This window comes from Hemibagrus wyckioides, linkage group LG05 (assembly GCF_019097595.1).
Source record: "Hemibagrus wyckioides isolate EC202008001 linkage group LG05, SWU_Hwy_1.0, whole genome shotgun sequence".
Lineage (NCBI taxonomy): Eukaryota > Metazoa > Chordata > Actinopteri > Siluriformes > Bagridae > Hemibagrus > Hemibagrus wyckioides.
The window spans coordinates 510,775-538,467 of record NC_080714.1 but is presented as its reverse complement, the minus strand read 5'-3'; the positions used below and the strand labels follow the sequence as shown (position 1 = coordinate 538,467).

Genomic DNA, 27,693 nt, shown 5'->3' with positions numbered 1-27,693 from the left:
AACACACTCATTAAAACACACATCAACACACACACACATTAACACACTCATTAAAACACACATCAACACACACACACATTAACACACTCATTAAAACACACATCAACACACACACACATTAACACACTCATTAAAACACACATCAACACACACACATTAACACACTCATTAAAACACACATCAACACACACACACATTAACACACTCATTAAAACACACATCAACACACACACACATTAACACACTCATTAAAACACACATCAACACACACACACATTAACACACTCATTAAAACACACATCAACACACACACACATTAACACACTCATTAAAACACACATCAACACACACACACATTAACACACTCATTAAAACACACATCAACACACACACATTAACACACTCATTAAAACACACATCAACACACACACACATTAACACACTCATTAAAACACACATCAACACACACACACATTAACACACTCATTAAAACACACATCAACACACACACACATTAACACACTCATTAAAACACACATCAACACACACACACATTAACACACTCATGAACACTGTAAGTCATTATGACAGTTAGTGATGAACACGGTGAGAATAAAGTGGAAAGCGAACAGGTTTTTATTGAACTGAAGAAAAATAAGATGTGAAATTTTACAGCTTCCTCTGGAGGAGTCACACACTTCCTCCACCAACAGGAGAGAGAGAGAGAGAGAGAGAGAGAGAGAGAGAGAGAAGGTAAACTGTGTGCAATATACACTATTAAACACTCACACACACACACACACACACACACACAGCTAATACACACGGTATAAATTCACCTGAAAGTAAACAGAAGAAGTGAAGCAGCAGCACAGACTGAGTTTAATAACAGTACAGCATTCAGTGTTAAGCTGAGCACAGTGACGCACCCACCCCCACCAGTCCACGTGTCCACTCATCACGACATTTTAATGAGTGTGTCTCTGCTGATCTTCACAGGTCAGCAGCGGGTCACTCCCTGGCCGGTGCGGTGCGTCCCTGACCACTGCATATTGTAAACTAGGTGTTGGTGTAAGACATTTCCGTTGCTGGATCTTCAGCGGAGAGCAGCAGCATTGTCCATATCAAGGCAAGAGTTTATACGCGACGCTTAGCTTCATCTTCAATAGCTTCAGATTATTTCTGCATGCGCACATTTTCACTCCGACACACCAGGTAACAACACACCTGCTCGGGGGGTCACTCCTGTTTTCATTCCACCTTTTGACCTTCCCTACTGACCAAGATCAGACTTAACTCAATGCTAACTCACTAGCATGCTGAGCAGCAAAAAGTTGAATCAGCTCAGACTTTTGAATGTGAAGTTTATAATTATTTTCTTCTTCACAGCTTCAGAAATGGAGCAGTGCCTTCTGGGTAAGTCACCTCGCTCCTCAATTAATGCACTTCACTTAAAGGGGCAGTAAGTGGACTTGATCAAGGGATAGTGAACGAGGGTGTGTTGAAATCAGGAATGAAACCCCGCCCACATGCCCGAGTGTTTACAGAGCGGAAATTGTGAACCAGATTTTAAAAAACACAATAATATGTACATCTGTTTGAGTAAATCCTGTGTATGATTGTATTTATGCAAAACAATAAAAAGAATAATACTGAATATAAATGTTTATGGCTGTTTAAGTTGAATTAAAGCACTCATGATATCAGAACGGTTCTCCAGAGTTCTGTATGAAAAAAAATACTGTTCCTCTTCCTGCACTCCAGGGGCCTCAACCCTCATCCCTTTCAAACCTCTCTCGCTTCCTCATGCCCCGCCCACTTTAATGTAAACTTGACTGATTATTAACTGATTTGGTAAAAACACACAGGTTTCTGCTCCATACAGAAATTCTTCCAGATATTGAGTGAAGTTCATCATCAGACTGTTTCATGAGCCATTTAAACTATAAATTAGCTTATTTCAGTGAGAACGCATCAAACACGCGTGAGAAAACGTGTAAAAGCAGCACTGTGATGCGTCTGTAAAACCGTCAGAGTTCCCAAAGATCAGACCATTTCCACCACAGGAACCTTTTCAGAAACTTTAGTCAATTAAATACCAGAGAAACCAGGGCGGAGTTTTACCACCTGCTTCACGGGCGTTTTACAGGAGGCGGGGCTTATCATACCGAGAGCCACTGATTGGTCAGCGATGACTAAAGTGTGACAGACAGCATGACGCAATCTCTTCACATTTTAACGTTTCTGATCATTATGAAAGCAGAATAATTTGATGGGATTGATCTGATGAACTCTGTGTTTTATCTCCACTTATCTGTTCAGGTTCTTCTGGGTTTAGCTGTAAACCCATGTAGTGTAGCATGTCCCGTATACGTGTAGCAGATGTGCGTTTGATTATCATTGTGATCGAAACATAAAGCTCTCGGGTTCCGTACACAACAATTCGAGGCGTCTGATGATTTCTACACAACTAGACAAGAGCGTTTCGTCTGTGCATCACGATAATTAGCTAACTTTGTCAGGATTTACCATAGCATCTACACAAACACTTCAGTAGATCACAGTCCTCAAACTTTTAAAAAAACTCTTATCTAGTGAACTGAATAAATCTCTACATTTGTCCTGGATAACAACAGACGCTCTTCTGCTGCTCTCTGAATGACACCAGATTAGCAACAGGGGAGATTATTATCCATCATTTCCTTAATAATCTGTGATTATTGTATGAAAACAAATCTACACACACTTACAATATTCTGTTCTGATTCCTGGCATTAAAAAATTTTTACAGTCCTGATGCTAAGGCTATTATTCTGCTTTTTAAACTGCTACATGTGCATTAAAGCGAGCCGCCTGTGATGGCGCTGTAAGACGAGTAACGTGCAACTTCATTTCTGTTCATTAAGACAAGAGGCATTAGCAATGGTGTTTTTCCTTGACCTTGATGATCTGGGCACACGCACGCACACACACGCACACACGCGCACGCACACACGCACGCACACACACGCACACACACACACACACGCGCACGCACACACGCACGCACACACACGCACACACACACACACACACGCGCACGCACACACGCACGCACGCACGCACACACACGCGCACGCACGCACACACACACACACACGCGCACGCACGCACACACACAGACACACGCACGCACACACACACGCACGCACACACACACGCACGCACACGCACGCGCACGCACGCACGCACACACACGCACGCACACACACACGCACACACACACGCACGCACGCACACACGCACGCACACATGCGCACACACCTCCTCCCACGTTTCTCCATCACGTCCAGATCATAAATTGTCCTGCTTAAGAATCCTGCCCTGGATTTGTGCTCTCGTCCCACACAGGGACTGAAATTTGTGCCGCTGTAAAGGACCGGCGTTGCCATGGACATAGTTAATCTCTCATCTCGTTGGTTCTCTGCTCGAGCAATCTGATTGGATAATGAAGTGTGCATGGTTCACATTAGCTTATTAAAGAGTAGGCTTGTGCCAAAATCGTGCTTTACAAAATGAGTTAAAAATAAAAAAAAAGCTTGTGTATTAAAGTGCACATCCACCGTTCCTGTGGCTGGACCTTCTCCAAGAAGGTCAATTCATGATAATTAAGGCTGTGTAACTGACCCAGTCACGATAAATTATCTGTTCAGATTTTTTCAAAATAAAGATGTCTAGGATTCTCTGGAGAGGTGCTGGGCCGTAGCACTGCTTCCTCCAGGCTTCATCTGTCCTGTACTACGTGTCTTTCTTCTGAAAAATTAAACAGACTAAAAGTAGAATAATGTTTCTATGTTCTCGGAAATAAAGGTAGAAACCTGTGGTTTCTGTTTGACTGTAGTGGAATGAATGTGGAACTAAAGTGTGTATCTTTACACCATTAAGGTTCTTACAGTAACTTGACCTTAAGAACATCAGGTGTATCTTTAAAGCATTGGTCTCTAAGCTAGCTAAAGGAACAGCCTGTGTAGCCTCGCAGGTACACAACACACCACAGCTAACCCTAACCCCTTGATGGTACAACACCAGTAAGAAGTTCCTGTAAGAGTATGAGTTCCTGGTGCCTTTAGTTCTCAGAGTGTGGATTCATGTGTCCATGGAGATGTACTGAAGGTGTATCTCTCATATCTCTCAGTACCACCTCAATGATACACTATGCTGCTTTGTCCTGGTCAGGGTGGAGGTGGACAGTTCATTCTGGGTCACAGATGAGGGACTGCACCCTGGACACCAGTCTACTGTTTAAATGATTTTTTTTAAGAACGCTATATTCATGTTACCAGGTGAAAAACTATCCTAATGGTACAAAAGATGTCCCCTTGGTGATACCCCCTCAGCAACATGGACCCTCTCTTTAGATTTGTAAACCCTTTTTTATGAGAATGTTGGCGATTTAGGGTGTCCAGTCCATCTACTGGAAGTTGGAGGAAACCTGAGAACCTGGAAAAAACCTGCACAGACACCAGCCCTGGAGCTGTGAAGCTACAATGCTACCTGCTAGTAGGGGGCAGGGGGAAGCTTTCAATCTGCTGGGTGTAAATGAAATGACCTAAAACTGGACATAAAGGGTCAGTTGAATGAAGCAGCTGATTATTGGCACAGGTCTAATCAGGAGGTAAAATGTTCCTGTGTTGCATTGATTCATGCATATAGGTCTGAAACTGTTTATATGTAACTTGACTGAAACATCACTAAAACACAACACACACACACCCACTCACACACACACTCGGCTCATTGGTTATTTTTCCCCATGGCACGGCCACACAGATCACCACACACTCTGTTACGGTTTGGCCGAGGTTCAGACCGCAGCCCAGATGTGGTGACTTTGGATCAGAGCAGGTGAAGGACGAGTGTGTATCAGAGTCACACACTCAGGGGCTGAAGTTCTCCAGCAGCTCGGGTGTGAGATACCCCACAGGCATGTTTGGGGGGCATTTGGTGGGATTCTGAGGGCAAGATGGCGTCTGAGGTGCAGGACTGGGGTTCAGAAGGAGGCTGTGCTGCTCGTCCACTTCCTGTACGACGGTGTAGTCTGGGAGAGGGGGGAGCAGGGGAGGTGGGGGAGGGTCAGAGATGTAAGAGGACGTCTGCCGTTCTTCTTTGGTGTCAGGGTGAAGAACGTGATAGGGCTGATCTGGATCCCGACTGGGCGGCGAGTCGGAAACGAGGTGGCAGGCGACGCTCTCAGAAGAATATTCCCCGTCTGACTTGATCACCATGAGCTGGATGTCCTTCTTCTTGTCCTCTTCCTTTTCTTCACCCTTCTTCTTGCTTGGTGTGTTGTTCTGTTGCTCAGGTGTGAGGACCACACCCCCTGCAGGTGTGACGTCACTCACTTGTGCGTAAAAATCCATGTTCATCCAGTTATTCCCCTCATTTCTATCAAATTGCATCTGAATCTCAGTTTGCTGTTCTGGAGTCGGTGTCGAGTCACTCCTGCTGACCAGAGGGTGGCGCTCTTCCCTGTCCGGGTCCATCTCGAGGCCCGAATCGTCATCGCCTTTGTGGGTGGAGCCTAGGCACCGAGTGGAGCCGTGACGGGAGGGGCCGAGCAGACGCTGTTTGTCGGAGCTCTCGTTTTTCTCCGCCACTTCGTCCAGATCGATCTGGATAAACTCCACCCACGAGTCATCCAGATACGAGTCGGGTTTGTAGATGTTCTGACCGCTGAGCAGAGTGTTCAGTTCGTCCAGCTTCCCTTTCTGCAAACATCAGACAGAATTCTATATTAGCTTAAAGTCATATTCACTAAAAACATGTTATTACAGAACCATTTTACATCCTATTAGCATATAACTGAGTGGGCAGGGCTAAGATCAGGGGTTAAAGATTTTCCTTCTTGGTTTCTTTTAGTTCATTTCCACCTAAACTTCATCAAAAACCAGACACCGGATCAGTGAGGGAACATGGAGTGGACACACACTCCACTCTCTGATCATCTACCCCATAACCCTCAGACTCTCCAGGTGAAATGACAGGACAGGGCAGTCAAACAGGAGAGTGAGACAGGAGCGTGAGACAGGGCAGTCAAACAGAAGAGTAAGACAGGGCAGTGAGACAGGGCAGTCAAACAGGAGAGTAAGACAGGGCAGTGAGACAGGGCAGTCAAACAGGAGAGTAAGACAGGGCAGTCAAACAGGAGAGTGAGACAGGAGCGTGAGACAGGGCAGTCAAACAGAAGAGTAAGACAGGGCAGTAAGACAGGGCAGTCAAACAGGAGAATAAGACAGGGCAGTGAGACAGGGCAGTCAAACAGGAGAATAAGACAGGGCAGTGAGACAGGGCAGTCAAACAGGAGAGTAAGACAGGGCAGTGAGACAGGGCAGTCAGACAGGAGAGTGAGACAGGGCAGTCAGTCAAGAGACTGAGACAGGGCAGTCACACAGGAAAGTGCGACAAGAGAGTGACTCCGAGCAGTGAGACAGGAGAGCGAGACAGGAGAATGAGACAGGGCAGTGAGACAGGGCAGTCAAACAGGAGAGTAAGACAGGGCAGTGAGACAGGGCAGTCAAACAGGAGAATAAGACAGGGCAGTGAGACAGGGCAGTCAAACAGGAGAGTAAGACAGGGCAGTGAGACAGGGCAGTCAGACAGGAGAGTGAGACAGGGCAGTGGGACAGGAGAGCAAAACAGGAGAGTGAGACAGGGCAGTCAGTCAAGAGACTGTGACAGGGCAGTCACACAGGAAAGTGCGACAAGAGAGTGACTCCGAGCAGTGAGACAGGAGAGCGAGACAGGAGAATGAGACAGGGCAGTGAGACAAGGCAGTCAGACAGGAGAATAAGACAAAGCAGTGAGACAGGGCAGTGAGACAGTAGAGTGAAACAGGGCAGTCAGACAGGAGAGTGAGACAGGAGAGTGAAATGGGAGTGGGACAGGAGAGTGAGAGAGGGCAGTCAGACAGAAGAGGCAGTGGGACAGGAGGGCAAAACAGGAGAGTGAGACAGGGCAGTCAGACAGGAGAGTGAGAAAGGGCAGTCAGACAGGAGAGTGAGACAGGGCAATCAGACAGAAGAGTGAGACAGGGCAGTGGGACAGGAGGGCAAAACAGGAGAGTGAGACAGGGCAGTCAGACAGGAGAGTGAGAAAGGGCAGTCAGACAGGTAGAGCAAGACAGGAGAGTGACTCAGAGCAGTGAGACAGGGCATTCAGACAGGAGAGTGACTCAGAGGAGTCAGACAGAGCAGTAAGAAAGGAGAGTGACTCAGAGCAGTCAGAAAAAGCAGTGAGACAGGGCAGTCAGACAGGAGAGCGAGACAAAGCAATCAGTGGGCTTAAACCTCTGGAGATATGGATGTGGTCTGGGGAATTTTTGAGATGTTTCTATTATAGAAGACTTTACGCTAATTACACTCTATAACATCTAATTACACTCTATAACATCTAATTACACTCTATAACATCTAATTACACTCTATAACATCCCCTGAGCCCATAACACCACTCACTGTTCAGAACTTTACAATAATAATGGAGTCTGTTAATTACAGAGATCATTACACTACAGAGTAACCTTCTCCTGCACCACATCTCCATCCTCACTTTAAGGAGTTTACACAGTCCTATAGAACTCGTTAGCTTGATGCTAAGCTACTCACAACCAAACACCAGTTAGAGTGCTGCTAATGCTACTTGATTCAGTCAGCTGGTTAGCTTGTTGCTCAGCGACTCTCTGCGATGATTTCGGTCCAGAATGTGGTGAGTGTTTGAAGGTCACTAAAGTGGAACAGAAGGAGGATGCTCAGGCCTGTCACTGTGCTAGCGCAGCTAAACTAGCGTATGAGTTTGTGTACACTGACAGAGCTAACAAAACACACAAAACACAGGCGGCCATGTTTTTTTCCCCAAAGCCATAAATCTCTCCTTTATCTTCTTCAGCTCCAGCTCTGGGTTCTCCTCTCAGACTGGGGGATTGTGAGGTGGTTGTGTTGTGAGGTGGTTGTGTTGTGAGGTGGTTGTGTTGTTGTGAGGTGGTTGTGTTGTAAGGTGGTTGTGTTGTGAGGTGGTTGTGTTGTGTTGTTGTGAGGTGGTTGTGTTGTGTTGTTGTGAGGTGGTTGTGTTGTAAGGTGGTTGTGTTGTGAGGTGGTTGTGTTGTGAGGTGGTTGTGTTGTTGTAAGGTGGTTGTGTTGTGAGGTGGTTGTATTGTGTTGTTGTGAGGTGGTTGTGTTGTAAGGTGGTTGTATTGTGTTGTTGTGAGGTGGTTGTGTTGTAAGGTGGTTGTGTTGTGAGGTGGTTGTGTTGTTGTAAGGTGGTTGTGTTGTGAGGTGGTTGTGTTGTGTTGTTGTGAGGTGGTTGTGTTGTAAGGTGGTTGTGTTGTGAGGTGGTTGTGTTGTTGTCAGGTGGTTGTGTTGTTGTGAGGTGGTTGTGTTGTTGTGAGGTGGTTGTGTTGTGTTGTTGTGAGGTGGTTGTGTTGTAAGGTGGTTGTGTTGTGAGGTGGTTGTGTTGTGTTGTTGTGAGGTGGTTGTGTTGTAAGGTGGTTGTGTTGTGAGGTGGTTGTCTTGTGAGGTGGTTGTGTTGTTGTAAGGTGGTTGTGTAGTTGTGAGGTGGTTGTGTTGTGTTGTGAGGTGGTTGTGTTGTGTTGTTGTGAGGTGGTTGTGTTGTTGTGAGGTGGTTGTGTTGTTGTAAGGTGGTTGTGTTGTGAGGTGGTTATGTTGTGTTGTTGTGAGGTGGTTGTGTTGTTGTGAGGTGGTTGTGTTGTGAGGTGGTTGTGTTGTAAGGTGGTTGTGTTGTGAGGTGGTTGTGTTGTAAGGTGGTTGTGTTGTGTTGTTGTGAGGTGGTTGTGTTGTGAGGTGGTTGTGTTGTGTTGTTGTGAGGTGGTTGTGTTGTAAGGTGGTTGTGTTGTTGTGAGGTGGTTGTGTTGTAAGGTGGTTGTGTTGTTGTGAGGTGTTTGTGTTGTGTTGTTGTGAGGTGGTTGTGTTGTAAGGTGGTTGTGTTGTTGTGAGGTGTTTGTGTTGTGTTGTTGTGAGGTGGTTGTGTTGTGAGGTGGTTGTGTTGTGTTGTTGTGAGGTAGTTGTGTTGTTGTGAGGTGGTTGTGTTGTTGTGAGGTGGTTGTGTTGTGTTGTTGTGAGGTAGTTGTGTTGTGAGGTGGTTGTGTTGTGAGGTGGTTGTGTTGTGTTGTTGTGAGGTAGTTGTGTTGTTGTGAGGTGGTTGTGTTGTGTTGTTGTGAGGTAGTTGTGTTGTGAGGTGGTTGTGTTGTTGTGAGGTGGTTGTGTTGTGAGGTGGTTGTGTTGTGTTGTTGTGAGGTAGTTGTGTTGTTGTGAGGTAGTTGTGTTGTTGTGAGGTGGTTGTGTTGTTGTGAGGTGGTTGTGTTGTGTTGTTGTGAGGTAGTTGTGTTGTGAGGTGGTTGTGTTGTTGTGAGGTGGTTGTGTTGTGAGGTGGTTGTGTTGTGTTGTTGTGAGGTAGTTGTGTTGTTGTGAGGTGGTTGTGTTGTTGTGAGGTGGTGTTTTGTGATAACACGTGTTGGAAATCTGATGTAGAAGCCTGTGTGTCCTGTCTGTCTCTGATGAAAAAGAAACGCATCACAGCTGAAAGATGTTTAATCTCCTGTTTTCTTTCAACTGGACAATAATAATCACACAGAATTGTTCACTATAAGTTCTATTCATGCATTCATCCAGCCTACATGGGGAAGGTGTGGAGAGAGAGAGAGAGAGAGAGAGAGAGAGAGAGAGAGAGAGAGATAAAGAGAAAAAGAGAGAGACTGGAGAGAGAGAAAGAGAAAAATAGAGAGAGAAAGAGAGAGAGATACTGGAGAGAGAGAGAGAGAGAGAGAGAGAGAGAGAGAGAGAGAGAGACTGGAGAGAGAGAGAGAGAGAAAGACAAAAAGAGAGAGACGGGAGAGAGAGAAAAAGAAAAAGAGAGAGAGAAAGAGAGAGAGATACTGGAGAGAGAGAGAGAGAGACTGGAGAGAGAGAGAGAGAGAGAGAGAGAGAGACTGGAGAGAGAGAGAGAGAGAGAGAAAGACTGGAGAGAGAGAGAGAGAGAGAGAGAGAGAGAGAGAGAGAGAGATAAAGAGAAAAAGAGAGAGACTGGAGAGAGAGAAAGAGAAAAAGAGAGAGAGAAAGAGAGAGAGATACTGGAGAGAGAGAGAGAGAGACTGGAGAGAGAGAGAGAGAGAGAGAGAGACTGGAGAGAGAGAGAGAGAGAGAGAGAGAGAGAGAGAAAGACTGGAGAGAGAGAGAGAGAGAGAGAGAAAGACTGGAGAGAGAGAGAGAGAGAGAGAGAAAGACTAGAGAGAGAGAAAGACTGGAGAGAGAGAGAGAGAGAGAGAGACTGGAGAGAGAGAGAGAGAGAGAGAGAGAGAGAAAGACTGGAGAGAGAGAGAGAGAGAGAGAGACTGGAGAGAGAGAGAGAGAAAGGGAGAGAGAGAGAGAGAGAGAGAGAGAGAGAGAAAGACTGGAGAGAGAGAGAGAGAGAGACTGTAGAGAGAGAGAGAGAAAGGGAGAGAGAGAGAGGGAGAGAGTCTGAGAGAGACAGACTGCAGTGTTTACTCTGTGATGAATGTACAGAACTCCATCTTTTAACAGGCAGATAATTTTGTTCTAAACAAAATTAGAACACCGCCCCCCCCAAAAAAAAAACAACCCACACACCTGTACATGAGCTGTTACTGTAGAAACGATAAAGTATCAGAGTGCATTAATGACCCTGCGCTACGGTCAGACCTGCTGTTAGAGAGAATTCATCACCACCTTCTGACCAATCAGAGAGCAGCGAGTGTGCGCAGGTGAACCTCAGGGAGATGATGAGGTGAGATTCTGCTGGATGAACCTGATGGTGATGATCAGCTGAAACATGGTGCTCTACACTGAGATTTGTGGCAGTGCCGTATGTAACACCTCTTAATCCAGATACATATACACTCTATACTTCATAAAGGAAGTGACATCATTAAAGCTTTATTAACTATTAATAACTGAGCGAGATTTTACAACTGAACATTAGCATGAAAAACACTTCACCTTTAAAAGCTCCGGATCGATCCCTTTAATTTTAGGAGCTGGAACAGGAGGCAGCAAAATCACCATCAACCTAAACACACACACACACATTAAACAATGTAATATCGTATTATTATTATTCTCCTGAGTCAGAACAGTGTGTGTGTGTGTGCGCGTATTCGGTGTGTTGTGTGTTACCTCTGTTGTTGTGAGAGGAGAATGAGGATGAGGAAGATGAGCAGCACGATGACACCAGCGATCAGCAGCAGCTTCGTGGGGAACTTTGGCTCTGATTAAAACAACACACATTAAAATGACAACACTTCATTTTCAGCTGATCCACTGCACTCAAAAACACTTTATGCACACACACACACACACACACACAGGCTGATGATGTTTAAACCATTTCCTCCAGATCTGATAATCATGTGGATATTTCAGGAGGAAATGACTCAACAACAACAACAAATAAACAATAAATAAAGACCAGAAGATTCTTTACTGAAGTGTTTATCTTCAGATTATTAACTTCAGTTTATTAACCCCAAATTATTAAATTCAGATTATTAACCCCAGATTACTAACCACAGATTATTAACCTCAGATTATTAACCCAGATTATTAACCCCAGATTAGTAACCTAAGATTATTAACCTCAGATTATTAACCTCAGATTATTAACCCCAGATTAGTAACCTAAGATTATTAACCTCAGATTACTAACCACAGATTATTAACCTCAGATTATTAACCTCAGATTATTAACCTCAGATTATTAACCCAGATTATTAACCCCAGATTAATAACCTAAGATTATTAACCTCAGATTATTAACCTCAGATTATTAACCCCAGATTAGTAACCTAAGATTATTAACCTCAGATTACTAACCACAGATTATTAACCTCAGATTATTAACCTCAGATTATTAACCTCAGATTATTAACCCAGATTATTAACCCCAGATTAGTAACCTAAGATTATTAACCTCAGATTATTAACCCCAGATTAGTAACCTAAGATTATTAACCTCAGATTATTAACCCCAGATTAGTAACCTAAGATTATTAACCTCAGATTATTAACCCAGATTAACCCTATATTATTAACCCCAGATTATTAACCCCAAATTAGTAACCTAAGATTAAATTCAGATTATTAACCCCAGATTATTAAATTCAGATTATTAACCCCAGATTATTAAATTCAGATTATTAACCCCAGATTGTTAACCCTGATTATTAACCTCAGATTATTAACCTCAGATTATTAAATCCAGATTATTAAATTCAGATTATTAATCTAGCCATGGGGGTCACAGTCCAGTGACTTCTGTGCCGGTCCCAAGCCCGGATAAATAGAGAGGGTTGTGTCAGGAAGGGCATCCGGCGTAAAACATTGCCAAATTTAACCATGTGAATCGTCAGTACTCTGAATTTCAAACCGGATCGGTCGAGGCCCGGGTTAACAACGACCACCATCGGCGCCATTGACCTACAGGGCGCTGGTGGAAATTGGGCTACTGTTGGTCGAAGAAGTAGAAGAGGAAGGAGAGTGTGCAGACAGAGAGAGAAGAGGAAAGGTAAGAGTGTAGGACTGAGAATAGGAACTCTGAATGTTGGTACTATGACAGGGAAAGGTAGAGAGCTGGCTGATATGATGGAGAGAAGGAAGGTGGATATACTGTGTGTACAGGAGACCAGGGGGAAGGGGAGCAAGGCTCCTAGTATAGGAGCAGGATTCAAGCTGATTTATTATGGGGTGGATAGTAAGAGAAATGGGGTAGGTGTGGTCCTGAAGGAGGAGTTTGTGAGGAATGTTCTGGAGGTGATGGAGGGGAACACAGGTGATGAGGAGGTGATGGGCAAGTTTGGAGTTAAGGAAAGGAACCTTGAAGGACAGATGGTAGTGGACTTTGCTAAGAGGATGGACATGGCTGTGGTTAACACTTATTTTCAGAAGAGGGAGGAGCATAGAGTGACTTACAAGAGTGGAGGTAGGAGCACACAGGTAGACTACATCCTATGTAGAAGAGGCAATCTGAAAGAGATTAGTGACTGTAAAGTGGTAGTGGGAGAGAGTGTAGCCAGACAGCATAGGATGGTGGTGTGTAGGATGAATTTGATGGTCTGTAAGAAAAAGAGGTCAAAGATAGAGATGGAGAAGAAAAGCAAGTGGTGGAAGCTGAAAAAGTAGGAATGTTGTGAGGAATTTAGACAGAAGTTGAGGTAGGCTCTGGGTGGTCAGGTAGTGCTGCCAGATGACTGGGAAACTACAGCAGAAGTGATCAGGGAGACAGGAAGAAAGGTGCTGGGTGTGTCATCTGGAAGGAGGAAAGAAGATAAGGAGACTTGGTGGTGGAATGAGGAAGTTCAGGATAGTATTCAGAGGAAGAGGTTAGCCAAGAAGAAGTGGGACATGGACAGGACTGAAGAGAATAGACAGGAATACAAGGAGTTACAGCACAGAGTGAAGAGGGAGGTGTCTAAGGCCAAGCAGAAGGCGTATGATGAGTTGTACACTAGGTTAGACACTAGAGATGGAGAGAAGGACTTGTACAGGTTAGCTAGGCAGAGGGATCGAGATGGGAAGGATGTGCAGCAAGTTAGAGTTATTAAGGATAGAGATGGAAAGATGCTCACAAGTGAGGAGAGTGTACAGAGGAGATGGAAGGAGAACTTTGAAGAGCTGATGAATGAGAAAAATGAGAGGGGAAAAAGAGTAGAAGGGGTGAACTCTGTGGAACAGGAAGTAGATAAGATTAGAAAGGATGAAGTCACTCTGGTCTTCACTCTACTGTATGATTGATGGAGGAGAAGCTAATAAAATCCTGCCAGATGATGAACAAACCTAGCTGTATTCAGAAAAACACTGGACGTAAAATTCAGCGTTCATGTGTGTGTGTGATTTGTGATTTGTGTGTGTGTGTGTGTATGAATAAGGACCTTGGCTCAGGGTGGATGGGACAAGAACAAAGACACTGTCGCTGAAATCCCCAAAGTTTTTGAAGGCAGACATCGTACAGCGAACTCGAACCTCGTAATGTTTACCCGTGTGGAGACCGTAGATAGACTGCTGAGTCCCACTCTCCAGGTCCAACTACAGAGAGAGAGAGAGAGAGAGAGAGAGAGAAAGAGAGAGAGAGAGAGAGAGAGAGACTATCACCTGTAATTAAACCCGTAGTGTGGGAGAGACTCATCATCTGGTTCAGAGACACTCTTAAAAGAAACTTATCAGTTATCATAAAGAAGAGATTTCTTCTTCTTGGTTTAACAACGATGTTTAATAAAGAGTCTAAATCCAGAGTGAGACACAGCCGAGGCTCAGCCGTGCTGACCAATCAGAACAACTGCAGACATGATAGGCGTGTCCTACCTTGTCCCAGTGGGAGGAGTTCTGTACACGATAGTGAACTTCGTATTTCAGACTCATCCAGCCCGTGTGCACCTCTGCTGAGGGGGGTGGAGCCCAACGGACCATGATGTCAAAGTTCAACCCTGAACGACTGATGTTCAGCAGCGTCCAGTTCAGACCGACGGGAGGGTCAGGGAACACTGAGGGGTCACACAGAGGTCAAACAGTCACAGGAGCAGACAGCAGGGTCAGAGGAACATACTGTATAAGTAGATAAGTTTAGATAAGTTTAGATTACTACATAAGTAGGTCAGGTCATAGTGTGTGTGTGTGTACCAATGTTCTCCACAGTGAAACACTGCTGGTCGTACGTGATGTTGTGTCTAAGTGTAGCTGAGCGCAACTGTACACAGTACGTTGTCCAGATCCGTGTGAACTGTCTGCTGAAGTAACACTCATTCTGGACATAGGGTGTGTATTCAGGACACTCCTGCCATTCACTGGGGGTTATACTGCAACACACAAACACATACACAAACACAAAATCACTACTCGCACATCCCCATACCAGAACCCTAAACATCTAATCCCATAACCCCTAATCCCTACACCCTAACCCCCAACACCCTAATTCCTAACCCAAACTTCTAAATTCATAATCTCTAATTTATAACCCCTAATGTTTAAGCGTGTTTACGTTTTCGTCTGGAAGAAAAAGGCAAGCGCTCCAGGTTCACTTAGGTTTGAGAACGTTCCAGAATTCCACCAACACCGGAATGTCACCAACTCACTGGAACGACATCCGATCAAGTGAGGGAGCACAGGGGGACCTGAGAGAGAGAGAGAGAGAGAGAGGGAGAGAGAGAGAAAGAGAGAGAGAGAGAAATCAATTAAAGGTAAAAGAGTGTTAGTAAATATGACAATAGGAATGGGCGTTTCCCTACTCTTTGGGTGTGTACAGTGGGGTTGTGTCCCTACAGAGGGGTTGCGTTCCTGTTGTGTGGGTGTGTCCCTACAGAGGGAGTGTGTTCCTGTTGCGTGGGTGTGTCTCTGCTCTGTAAAGACAAAATTTTAATTCTAAACCTAAAACAAATCAAAGTGTGTGGTTCTGCACTGTGACTCTGCGGTTCTGCACTGTGACTCTGCGGTTCTGCACTGGGACTCTGCGGTTCTGCACTGGGACTCTGCGGTTCTGCACTGGGACTCTGCGGTTTCTGCACTGGGACTCTGCGGTTCTGCACTGGGACTCTGCGGTTCTGCACTGGGACTCTGCGGTTCTGCACTGGGACTCTGCGGTTTCTGCACTGGGACTCTGCGGTTCTGCACTGGGACTCTGCGGTTTCTGCACTGGGACTCTGCGGTTCTGCGAGCTCCTACTGATTGAGTGTGTGGCTATAAATCAGGCGGTGTAGCAGCGATTGATTTCTTCCTGCACTGAGCCGGTGCTCCTACAGCAGGATTAATCACGATTCTGCAGAGCCACGAGCACACAGAATTCTACCCTCACCAAGCAGGAGAGAAATCAAAATAACACACACACACACACACACACCAAACAAAACCGACTCCAAACACACTAAACCCTAACTAGCCCTCAGTGAGCAGCTCAGCCCTTGTCCCAGTGAACGTTAATCCTCCTTTACAACACAGTTCATCTTCCTCTGACCATAACTGCCTCTATTCAGTGACCAATCATTTTAAACGTTGTTACAGGATTTATTCAGCACTGTGGACGTGCCACAGCGTGGTCACTTCCCCATTACTGCCCTTACTGCTCAAACACGAGCACTACAATAGATCCACTGGGGCAGGAATCACACTGCCCCATGCTCAGGGCAGAAACAGACAGGGCAGTTGTATACGGGGTTGCCAGACTGGACTGTGTGTACCATGGTGTTACACTGAGAAAGCGTTTCAGGTCATGTGTGTGTATGTGTGTGTGTGTGTGTGTGTGTGTTTAGATGTAGTTGAGGTTAAACTCCACATGAAGGTGAGGTGAAGATCTGCATACTCCTGCTCTACAGAAATAGACCAACAACAAACAGGTAAGATCTACAGCTGAAAACATGTTCTCCTGTAAGTGCAGTATCTAGGATACCAACACACACAGTGCCCTTATCCACTAATTAAAACATTTCAATAAAATGCTCTGAGCACAAACATCAGCATTAAAAGAGAGAGGATGAGTCTATTCTCATTTAGTGACAGAAAGTGCTGAGTGTGTTCATATACACACACACACACACTGAGTAAAGACCTCAATCTGATTATTGAAAATCAGATTTTATATCTCATTTAATAGTGTGTATGCACCAGAGAGAGATGTGGGGATATCATATAAATATGTTTTAATGTTAATAATAGACTTGTTTAGTGTACACACAAACACAGACACAAACACAGACACAAACACAGACACAGACACAAACACACACAGACATGTACACACACACACACAAACACACACACACACACACACAAATTACATTCATTTCCTGCTTCTTATGAAAAGATTATGAAAAGAACCGCAGAGTCCCAGTGCAGAACCGCAGAGTCCCAGTGAGTCGTTACTATACTCCAGTGTGAGTCATTACTCAGTGTGAGTCTTTACTATAGTCCAGTGTGAGTCTTTACTATAGTCCAGTGTGAGTCATTACTATACTCCAGTGTGAGTCATTACTATACTCCAGTGTGAGTCTTTACTATAGTCCAGTGTGAGTCTTTACTATAGTCCAGTGTGAGTCATTACTATACTCCAGTGTGAGTCATTACTCAGTGTGAGTCTTTACTATAGTCCTGTGTGAGTCATTACTCAGTGTGAGTCTTTACTATAGTCCAGTGTGAGTCTTTACTATAGTCCAGTGTGAGTCATTGCTATACTCCAGTGTGAGTCATTACTCAGTGTGAGTCATTACTGTACTCCAGTGTGAGTCATTACTGTACTCCAGTGTGAGTCTTTACTATACTCCAGTGTGAGTCTTTACTATAGTCCAGTGTGAGTCTTTACTATACTCCAGTGTGAGTCATTACTATACTCCAGTGTGAGTCATTACTATAGTCCAGTGTGAGTCATTACTATAGTCCAGTGTGAGTCTTTACTATAGTCCAGTGTGAGTCTTTACTATAGTCCAGTGTGAGTCTTTACTATAGTCCAGTGTGAGTCTTTACTATAGTCCAGTGTGAGTCTTTACTATAGTCCAGTGTGAGTCTTTACTATAGTCCAGTGTGAGTCTTTACTATAGTCCAGTGTGAGTCTTTACTATAGTCCAGTGTGAGTCTTTACTATACTCCAGTGTGAGTCTTTACTATACTCCAGTGTGAGTCATTACTATACTCCAGTGTGAGTTATTACTATACTCCAGTGTGAGTCATTACTATACTCCAGTGTGAGTCTTTACTATACTCCAGTGTGAGTCATTACTATACTCCAGTGTGAGTTATTACTATACTCCAGTGTGAGTCATTACTATAGTCCTGTGTGAGTCATTACTCAGTGTGAGTCTTTACTATAGTCCAGTGTGAGTCTTTACTATAGTCCAGTGTGAGTCTTTACTATAGTCCAGTGTGAGTCTTTACTATAGTCCAGTGTGAGTCTTTACTATACTCCAGTGTGAGTCTTTACTATACTCCAGTGTGAGTCATTACTATACTCCAGTGTGAGTCTTTACTATAGTCCAGTGTGAGTCTTTACTATAGTCCAGTGTGAGTCTTTACTATAGTCCAGTGTGAGTCTTTACTATACTCCAGTGTGAGTCATTACTATACTCCAGTGTGAGTCTTTACTATAGTCCAGTGTGAGTCATTACTATACTCCAGTGTGAGTCATTACTATACTCCAGTGTGAGTCATTACTATACTCCAGTGTGAGTCATTACTATAGTCCTGTGTGAGTCATTACTCAGTGTGAGTCTTTACTATAGTCCAGTGTGAGTCTTTACTATAGTCCAGTGTGAGTCTTTACTATAGTCCAGTGTGAGTCATTACTCAGTGTGAGTCTTTACTATAGTCCAGTGTGAGTCTTTACTATAGTCCAGTGTGAGTCTTTACTATAGTCCAGTGTGAGTCATTACTCAGTGTGAGTCATTACTGTACTCCAGTGTGAGTCATTACTGTACTCCAGTGTGAGTCTTTACTATACTCCAGTGTGAGTCTTTACTATAGTCCAGTGTGAGTCTTTACTATACTCCAGTGTGAGTCATTACTATACTCCAGTGTGAGTCATTACTATAGTCCAGTGTGAGTCTTTACTATAGTCCAGTGTGAGTCTTTACTATAGTCCAGTGTGAGTCTTTACTATAGTCCAGTGTGAGTCTTTACTATAGTCCAGTGTGAGTCTTTACTATAGTCCAGTGTGAGTCTTTACTATACTCCAGTGTGAGTCATTACTATACTCCAGTGTGAGTCATTACTATACTCCAGTGTGAGTCTTTACTATAGTCCTGTGTGAGTCATTACTCAGTGTGAGTCTTTACTATAGTCCAGTGTGAGTCTTTACTATAGTCCAGCGTGAGTCTTTACTATACTCCAGTGTGAGTCATTACTATACTCCAGTGTAGGTCATTACTATACTCCAGTGTGAGTCTTTACTATAGTCCAGTGTGAGTCTTTACTATAGTCCAGTGTGAGTCTTTACTATACTCCAGTGTGAGTCATTACTATACTCCAGTGTAGGTCATTACTATACTCCAGTGTGAGTCTTTACTATAGTCCAGTGTGAGTCATTACTATACTCCAGTGTGAGTCATTACTATACTCCAGTGTGAGTCATTACTATACTCCAGTGTGAGTCATTACTATACTCCAGTGTGAGTCATTACTATAGTCCAGTGTGAGTCATTACTCAGTGTGAGTCTTTACTATAGTCCAGTGTGAGTCTTTACTATAGTCCAGTGTGAGTCTTTACTATAGTCCAGTGTGAGTCATTACTCAGTGTGAGTCTTTACTATAGTCCAGTGTGAGTCTTTACTATAGTCCAGTGTGAGTCTTTACTATAGTCCAGTGTGAGTCTTTACTATACTCCAGTGTGAGTCATTACTATACTCCAGTGTGAGTCATTACTATACTCCAGTGTGAGTCTTTACTATAGTCCAGTGTGAGTCATTACTATACTCCAGTGTGAGTCATTACTATACTCCAGTGTGAGTCATTACTATACTCCAGTGTGAGTTATTACTATACTCCAGTGTGAGTCATTACTATAGTCCTGTGTGAGTCATTACTCAGTGTGAGTCTTTACTATAGTCCAGTGTGAGTCATTACTATACTCCAGTGTGAGTCTTTACTATAGTCCAGTGTGAGTCTTTACTATAGTCCAGTGTGAGTCATTACTATACTCCAGTGTGAGTCATTACTATACTCCAGTGTGAGTCATTACTATAGTCCAGTGTGAGTCATTACCCAGTGTGAGTCTTTACTATAGTCCAGTGTGAGTCTTTACTATAGTCCAGTGTGAGTCTTTACTATAGTCCAGTGTGAGTCTTTACTATACTCCAGTGTGAGTCATTACTATACTCCAGTGTGAGTCATTACTATACTCCAGTGTGAGTCTTTACTATAGTCCAGTGTGAGTCATTACTATACTCCAGTGTGAGTCATTACTATAGTCCTGTGTGAGTCATTACTCAGTGTGAGTCTTTACTATAGTCCAGTGTGAGTCTTTACTATAGTCCAGTGTGAGTCTTTACTATAGTCCTGTGTGAGTCTTTACTATACTCCAGTGTGAGTCATTACTATACTCCAGTGTGAGTCTTTACTATAGTCCAGTGTGAGTCATTACTATACTCCAGTGTGAGTCTTTACTATACTCCAGTGTGAGTCATTACTATACTCCAGTGTGAGTCTTTACTATAGTCCAGTGTGAGTCATTACTATAGTCCTGTGTGAGTCTTTACTATACTCCAGTGTGAGTCATTACTATACTCCAGTGTGAGTCTTTACTATAGTCCAGTGTGAGTCATTACTATACTCCAGTGTGAGTCTTTACTATAGTCCAGTGTGAGTCTTTGTTCTGTGTGTAATAAAGACAGAAGAATGTAATCGTTGTGTATTACAGACTTGAGGTTTATGTGAGTGAGTCGTCTTATGTGGGTCTTTACACACATTCAGGAAACAAAGTAAAGGATGAATTATTTAATTAAACATAATTAAAAGTGTGTTTGAGTGTGTTTGAGAGAGTGTGTGTGTGTGTGTGTGTACAGCTTCAGTCCAACAAACTCTGCAGTGTGCAGTGAATTTCCTCCATCTGGCACTGAACAAGCACTTACATAACTCTGTCTCACTCGCCAAACTGTCTCCAGCTCTGTCTGACTGTCTGTCTGTCTCTCTCTCTCTCTCTCTCTCTCTGAGTCTCCCTCCCTCCCTCCCTCTTTCTGTCTCTCTCTCTCTCTCTCTCTCTCTCTATCCCTGAACCTCTCCCTAATTACAGCCAGCTGTGTTACATAAATAAAGCTCTGTTGCAGATAGAGAGACCAAGCTGGATATGTGTGTAATGTAACTGATCCTTTATGCTTACACTACACACACACACACACACACACAAACAAACACACACATACACAGTAATCACATATGCACACAGACACTATAATCACTCACACACCCACTATAAGCACACACACATACACAAACATACACACACACAAACTGTGATTGCGCGCACACACACACACTTTTGTTCTTTACTTTATTCTCCCTGTTTTGTTTAACCCTTAATCAATTACACACTTTCCTCTGACAAGAAGTACACAACACCTCTTCCTGTATGTGTTTGTGAGTGAGTGTGTGTATTTGTGTATGATTACAATAAATGTGTGTGTATATGAGTGTGTATGTGTGTTTCAGTGTGTGTATGAGTGAATATGTATGCGTGTTTTTGTGAGTGTGTGTGTGTGTGTTACCTGAGGTGACAAGCCCCGGGTCATGTTTGACTCCATGCGTGTGTGTGTTCAGGAGTCCCAACACACAGATCAGACTGAGAGAGAGGTGACTCAGCATGGCCTCGACTGCTGTAACACACACACACACACACACACACACACACACCTTCTTTATTCCGTCTAGGGTCCAATGACATTGCCCTTGTTTTAATAACAGATTCAATAAACGTTTGAGATTAGCACAACACAACACAACTGTACACAACACTACACAACACCACACAACTGTACACAACACCACACAACTGTACACAACACCACACAACACTACACCACACAACTGTACACAACACCACACAACACTACACAACACTACACCACACAACTGTACACAACACCACACAACACTACACCACACAACTGTACACAACACTACACAACTGTACACAACACTACACAACTGTACACAACACTACACAACTGTACACAACACTACACCACACAACTGTACACAACACCACACAACACTACACCACACAACTGTACACAACACTACACAACTGTACACAACACTACATAACACTATACAACTCTACACAACACTACACAACTGTACACAACACTACATAACACTATACAACTCTACACAACACTACACAACTGTACACAACACTACACAACTGTACACAACACTACACCACACAACTGTACACAACACCACACAACTGTACACAACACTACACCACACAACTGTACACAACACCACACAACTGTACACAACACTACACCACACAACTGTACACAACACCACACAACACTACACCACACAACTGTACACAACACCACACAACTGTACACAACACTACACCACACAACTGTACACAACACCACACAACACTACACCACACAACTGTACACAACACTACACAACTGTACACAACACTACACAACTGTACACAACACTACACCACACAACTGTACACAACACCACACAACACTACACCACACAACTGTACACAACACTACACAACTGTACACAACACTACATAACACTATACAACTCTACACAACACTACACAACTGTACACAACACTACACAACTGTACACAACACTACACCACACAACTGTACACAACACCACACAACTGTACACAACACTACACCACACAACTGTACACAACACCACACAACTGTACACAACACTACACCACACAACTGTACACAACACCACACAACACTACACCACACAACTGTACACAACACCACACAACTGTACACAACACTACACCACACAACTGTACACAACACCACACAACTGTACACAACACTACACCACACAACTGTACACAACACCACACAACTGTACACAACACTACACAACACAACTGTACACAACACTACACCACACAACTGTACACAACACCACACAACTGTACACAACACTACACCACACAACTGTACACAACACCACACAACACTACACCACACAACTGTACACAACACCACACAACTGTACACAACACTACACCACACAACTGTACACAACACCACACAACTGTACACAACACTACACCACACAACTGTACACAACACCACACAACTGTACACAACACTACACCACACAACTGTACACAACACCACACAACACTACACCACACAACTGTACACAACACCACACAACTGTACACAACACTACACCACACAACTGTACACAACACCACACAACACTACACCACACAACTGTACACAACACTACACAACTGTACACAACACTACATAACACTATACAACTCTACACAACACTACACAACACTACATAACACTATACAACTCTACACAACACTACACAACTGTACACAACACTACACAACTGTACACAACACTACACCACACAACTGTACACAACACCACACAACTGTACACAACACTACACCACACAACTGTACACAACACCACACAACTGTACACAACACTACACAACACAACTGTACACAACACTACACCACACAACTGTACACAACACCACACCACACAACACTACACAACACAACTGTACACAACACCACACAACTGTACACAACACCACACAACACTACACCACACAACTGTACACAACATTACACAACTGTACACAACACCACACAACTGTACACAACACTACACCACACAACTGTACACAACATTACACAACTGTACACAACACCACACAACTACACAACACCACACAACTGTACACAACACTACACAACTGTACACAACACCACACAACTGTACACAACACTACACAACTGTACACAACAATACACAACACAACTGTACACAACACCACACAACTGTACACAACACTACATAACACAACACTATAGAACTCTACACAACACTACACAACTGTACACAACACCACACAACTGTACACAACACCACACAACTGTACACAACAATACACAACACAACTGTACACAACACAACACTACACAACTGTACACAACTGTACACAACACAACTGTACACAACACTACACAACTGTACACAACACAACACTACACAACTGTACACAACACTTCACAACACAACACTACACAACTGTACACAACACAACTGTACACAACAATACACAACACAACTGTACACAACAATACACAACACAACTGTACACAACAATACACAACTGTACACAACACCACACAACTCTACAGAACACAACTGTACACAACACTACATAACACAACACTATACAACTCTACACAACACTACACAAATGTATTTATTTATTTATTCATTTATTTGTGTGTGCTAGTGTAGCATGGGGTTGTTTTTAGAGATGATTTTATTTATTTTGCTTGGGTGGGGGGGGTATTTATGCCCTCAAACATATCACACACTATACACTGACTGTCCACTTTAATAGGAACACCTGTACTCCTGCACAGTCATGCAATTGCCCAGCAGGTTCCGGTTCTGTCAGCTGCAGCAGAACCTGAGGCTCGACCCAGACACTTCTTCAGCTTCTGATGACCGGTGGAACTGAAACATCGTACAGAAGAGAGGAAGCAGGACTGATGGTCTAGTGTCTCCTCAAATGCATACAAGAACAAGGAGATGATCATTGATGGTAGGAGGAGGAGGAAGGAGCAGAACACCCTCATCTACAGCAGCGAGAACTTTACTCAGTCTCACAACACCCAGCAGCTCCTGAGGAAATCTCAGCAGCGAAATTTAGCATGTTGACTGAGATCCTCAGCAACTTCTACAGATGATCAGCTGAAGGTGTGGTCAGCAGTTCTATCATAGTGTGACACAGAAACTGCACTGATCAGGACAGGAAGGATCTCCAGCGTGTCATAACCACTATACACTTCATCTCTGGAGCAGCTTTTTCATCACTCCAGGAGATTTACAGTACCAGGGTCATCAGGAGTGACCACAACATCAAGGACAATACACATCCACAACATGACCTCTTCACACCGCTGCGGTCAGGGAGACGCTACAGGAGTGTGAAGTCCAGGTCAGAAAGATTTACTAACAGCCTCTACCCACAATCCATCAGACTCCTGAAGCGCACTCTCAACACTAATCACCTCACTCCACATCACCCCACTGAAGCTCACCCTCAACACTAATCTTCTTCTGTCCAGCTCGAGTGAGTGTGTGTCCAGTGTAGCCCCAGAGTCCTGTTCTTGCCTGAGAGGAGCCTGATGCACCTTCTGCTGCAGATGTGCTGAGATATTGTTCTGCACAGCAGTAAACACACCAGCTAGTAAACAGGAGGAGAAGGAGAAGAAGAAGGAGAAAAAGAAGGAGAAAAAGAAGGAGAAAAAGAAGGAGGAGAAGGAGAAATAGAAGGAGAAAAAGAAGGAGGAGAAAGAGAAAAAGAAGGAGGAGAAGGAGAAAAAGAAGGAGGAGAAGGAGAAATAGAAGGAAGAGAAGCAGAAAAAGGAGGAGGAGCGATGTGGTGTTGTGGTGTTTACTGAGTCAGAAAGAGAGCTGTTCTCTCGTCCCTGTGTTCCTCACACCATAAACACATCCACATACTGTGCTTTTGTCACTTAGACCTCAGCACAGCTTGTTTACACTGTCATCACACACACACACATACACACAAACACACAAACACACACACGCACAAACACACACACACACGCACAAACACACACACACACACACACGCACACAAACAAACACACACACACATTTAATTGGATGTAGGTGGAACAGCAGGTTATTTTTATTCTGCGAGGAGAACGTCTCCTCAGTGACCTCACTGCATGGTTCAGTTCCCGCTGCGCTTCGTCCTGTAATAAACACGTGAAGAAAACACGCCAATGTCACGTGACACGTCACGTCACTAACGTGAGTTATTACAGACAACAGACTAGGTGCAGCACTAATTACTGCTTCCCTCACCGCTCTCCTCGCTCTCCTGGAGAAAGATCTCAGCTTGTGTAAACTCTGTGCTGAAGATGAGGGAGATGATCATGATATGAATGAGAACATCAAAGTAAACCTGAGATACTCTCACTGCTGCAGTTACAGAGAACTAATCACAACACCTTCTGACCAATCAGAGTCCAGAACCTGGTTAAAGACATTCACTGACCCTTACTGTCTCCAATAACAACAACACTGCAGCTACACTATACAAACACTACACAAACACTACACAAACACCACATAAACACCAAACACTACACAAACACTACACAAACACCACATAAACACCAAACACTACACAAACACTACACAAACACCACATAAACACCAAACACTACACAAACACTACACAAACACTACACAAACACCACATAAACACCAAACACTACACAAACACTACACAAACACTACACAAACACCACACAAACACCAAACACTATACAAACACTACACAAACACTACACAAACACCACATAAACACCAAACACTACACAAACACTACACAAACACCACATAAACACCAAACACTACACAAACACTACACAAACACCACATAAACACCAAACACTACACAAACACTACACAAACACCACATAAACACCAAACACTACACAAACACCACATAAACACCAAACACTACACAAACACTACACAAACACCACATAAACACCAAACACTACACAAACACTACACAAACACCACATAAACACCAAACACTACACAAACACTACACAAACACTACACAAACACCACATAAACACCAAACACTACACAAACACTACACAAACACCACATAAACACCAAACACTACACAAACACTACACAAACACCACATAAACACCAAACACTACACAAACACTACACAAACACTACACAAACACCACATAAACACCAAACACTACACAAACACTACACAAACACTACACAAACACTACACAAACACCACATAAACACCAAACACTATACAAACACTACACAAACACTACACAAACACCACATAAACACCAAACACTACACAAACACTACACAAACACCACATAAACACCAAACACTACACAAACACTACACAAACACCACATAAACACCAAACACTACACAAACACTACACAAACACCACATAAACACCAAACACTACACAAACACCACATAAACACCAAACACTACACAAACACTACACAAACACCACATAAACACCAAACACTACACAAACACTACACAAACACCACATAAACACCAAACACTACACAAACACTACACAAACACCACATAAACACCAAACACTACATAAGTACTACACAAACACTACACAAACACCACACAAACACCAAACACCACACAGACACCACATAAACACCAAACACTACACAAACACTACACAAACACCACACAAACACCAAACACTACACAAACACTGCACAAACACCACATAAACACCAAACACCACACAAACACCACATAAACACCAAACACTACACAAACACTACACAAACACCACATAAACACCAAACAAACACCACACATACACCACATAAACACCAAACACTACACAAACACCACATAAACACCACATAAACACTAAACAAACACCACACAAACACTAAACAAACACCACACAAACACCACACAAACACTACACAAACACCACACAAACACCACATAAACACCAAACAAACACTACACAAACACCACACAAACACCACAAACACTAAACTAACACTACACAAACACCACACAAACACCACATAAACACCAAACAAACACCACATAAGCACCAAACAAACACCAAATAAACACTACACAAACACTGCACAAACACCACACAAACACTAAACAAACACTACACAAACACCACACAAACACCACACAAACACCACATAAACACCAAACAGACACTACACAAACACCACATAAACACCAAACAAACACTACACAAACACCACATAAGCACCAAACAAACACCACACAAACACCACATAAACACCAAACAGACACTACACAAACACCACATAAACACCACATAAGCACCAAACAAACACTACACA

At 43.5% G+C, this 27,693-nt stretch overlaps 1 protein-coding gene across 3 annotated transcripts in view; it reads right to left on the bottom strand.

Annotated features, from left to right (window-relative positions):
- Positions 1-618: 618 nt before the first annotated feature.
- Positions 619-27,693, bottom strand: part of ghra (growth hormone receptor a) — a 39,587-nt gene continuing 12,512 nt past the window's right edge. Inside the window, exons 2-9 of one of the 3 annotated variants that reach the window (XM_058389443.1) lie at positions 21,239-21,346; positions 15,040-15,172; positions 14,679-14,854; positions 14,364-14,542; positions 13,934-14,087; positions 11,184-11,274; positions 11,007-11,076; positions 619-5,747 (exon numbers count right to left, since the gene is read on the bottom strand). In XM_058389443.1, coding sequence (XP_058245426.1) covers positions 4,917-5,747; positions 11,007-11,076; positions 11,184-11,274; positions 13,934-14,087; positions 14,364-14,542; positions 14,679-14,854; positions 15,040-15,172; positions 21,239-21,346 — 1,742 coding nt within the window. In that variant the 3' untranslated portion in view covers positions 619-4,916. The remainder of the gene's footprint in view (positions 5,748-11,006; positions 11,077-11,183; positions 11,275-13,933; positions 14,088-14,363; positions 14,543-14,678; positions 14,855-15,039; positions 15,173-21,238; positions 21,347-27,693) is intronic. The other 2 variants (XM_058389444.1, XM_058389445.1) reach the window with 2 other exon arrangements.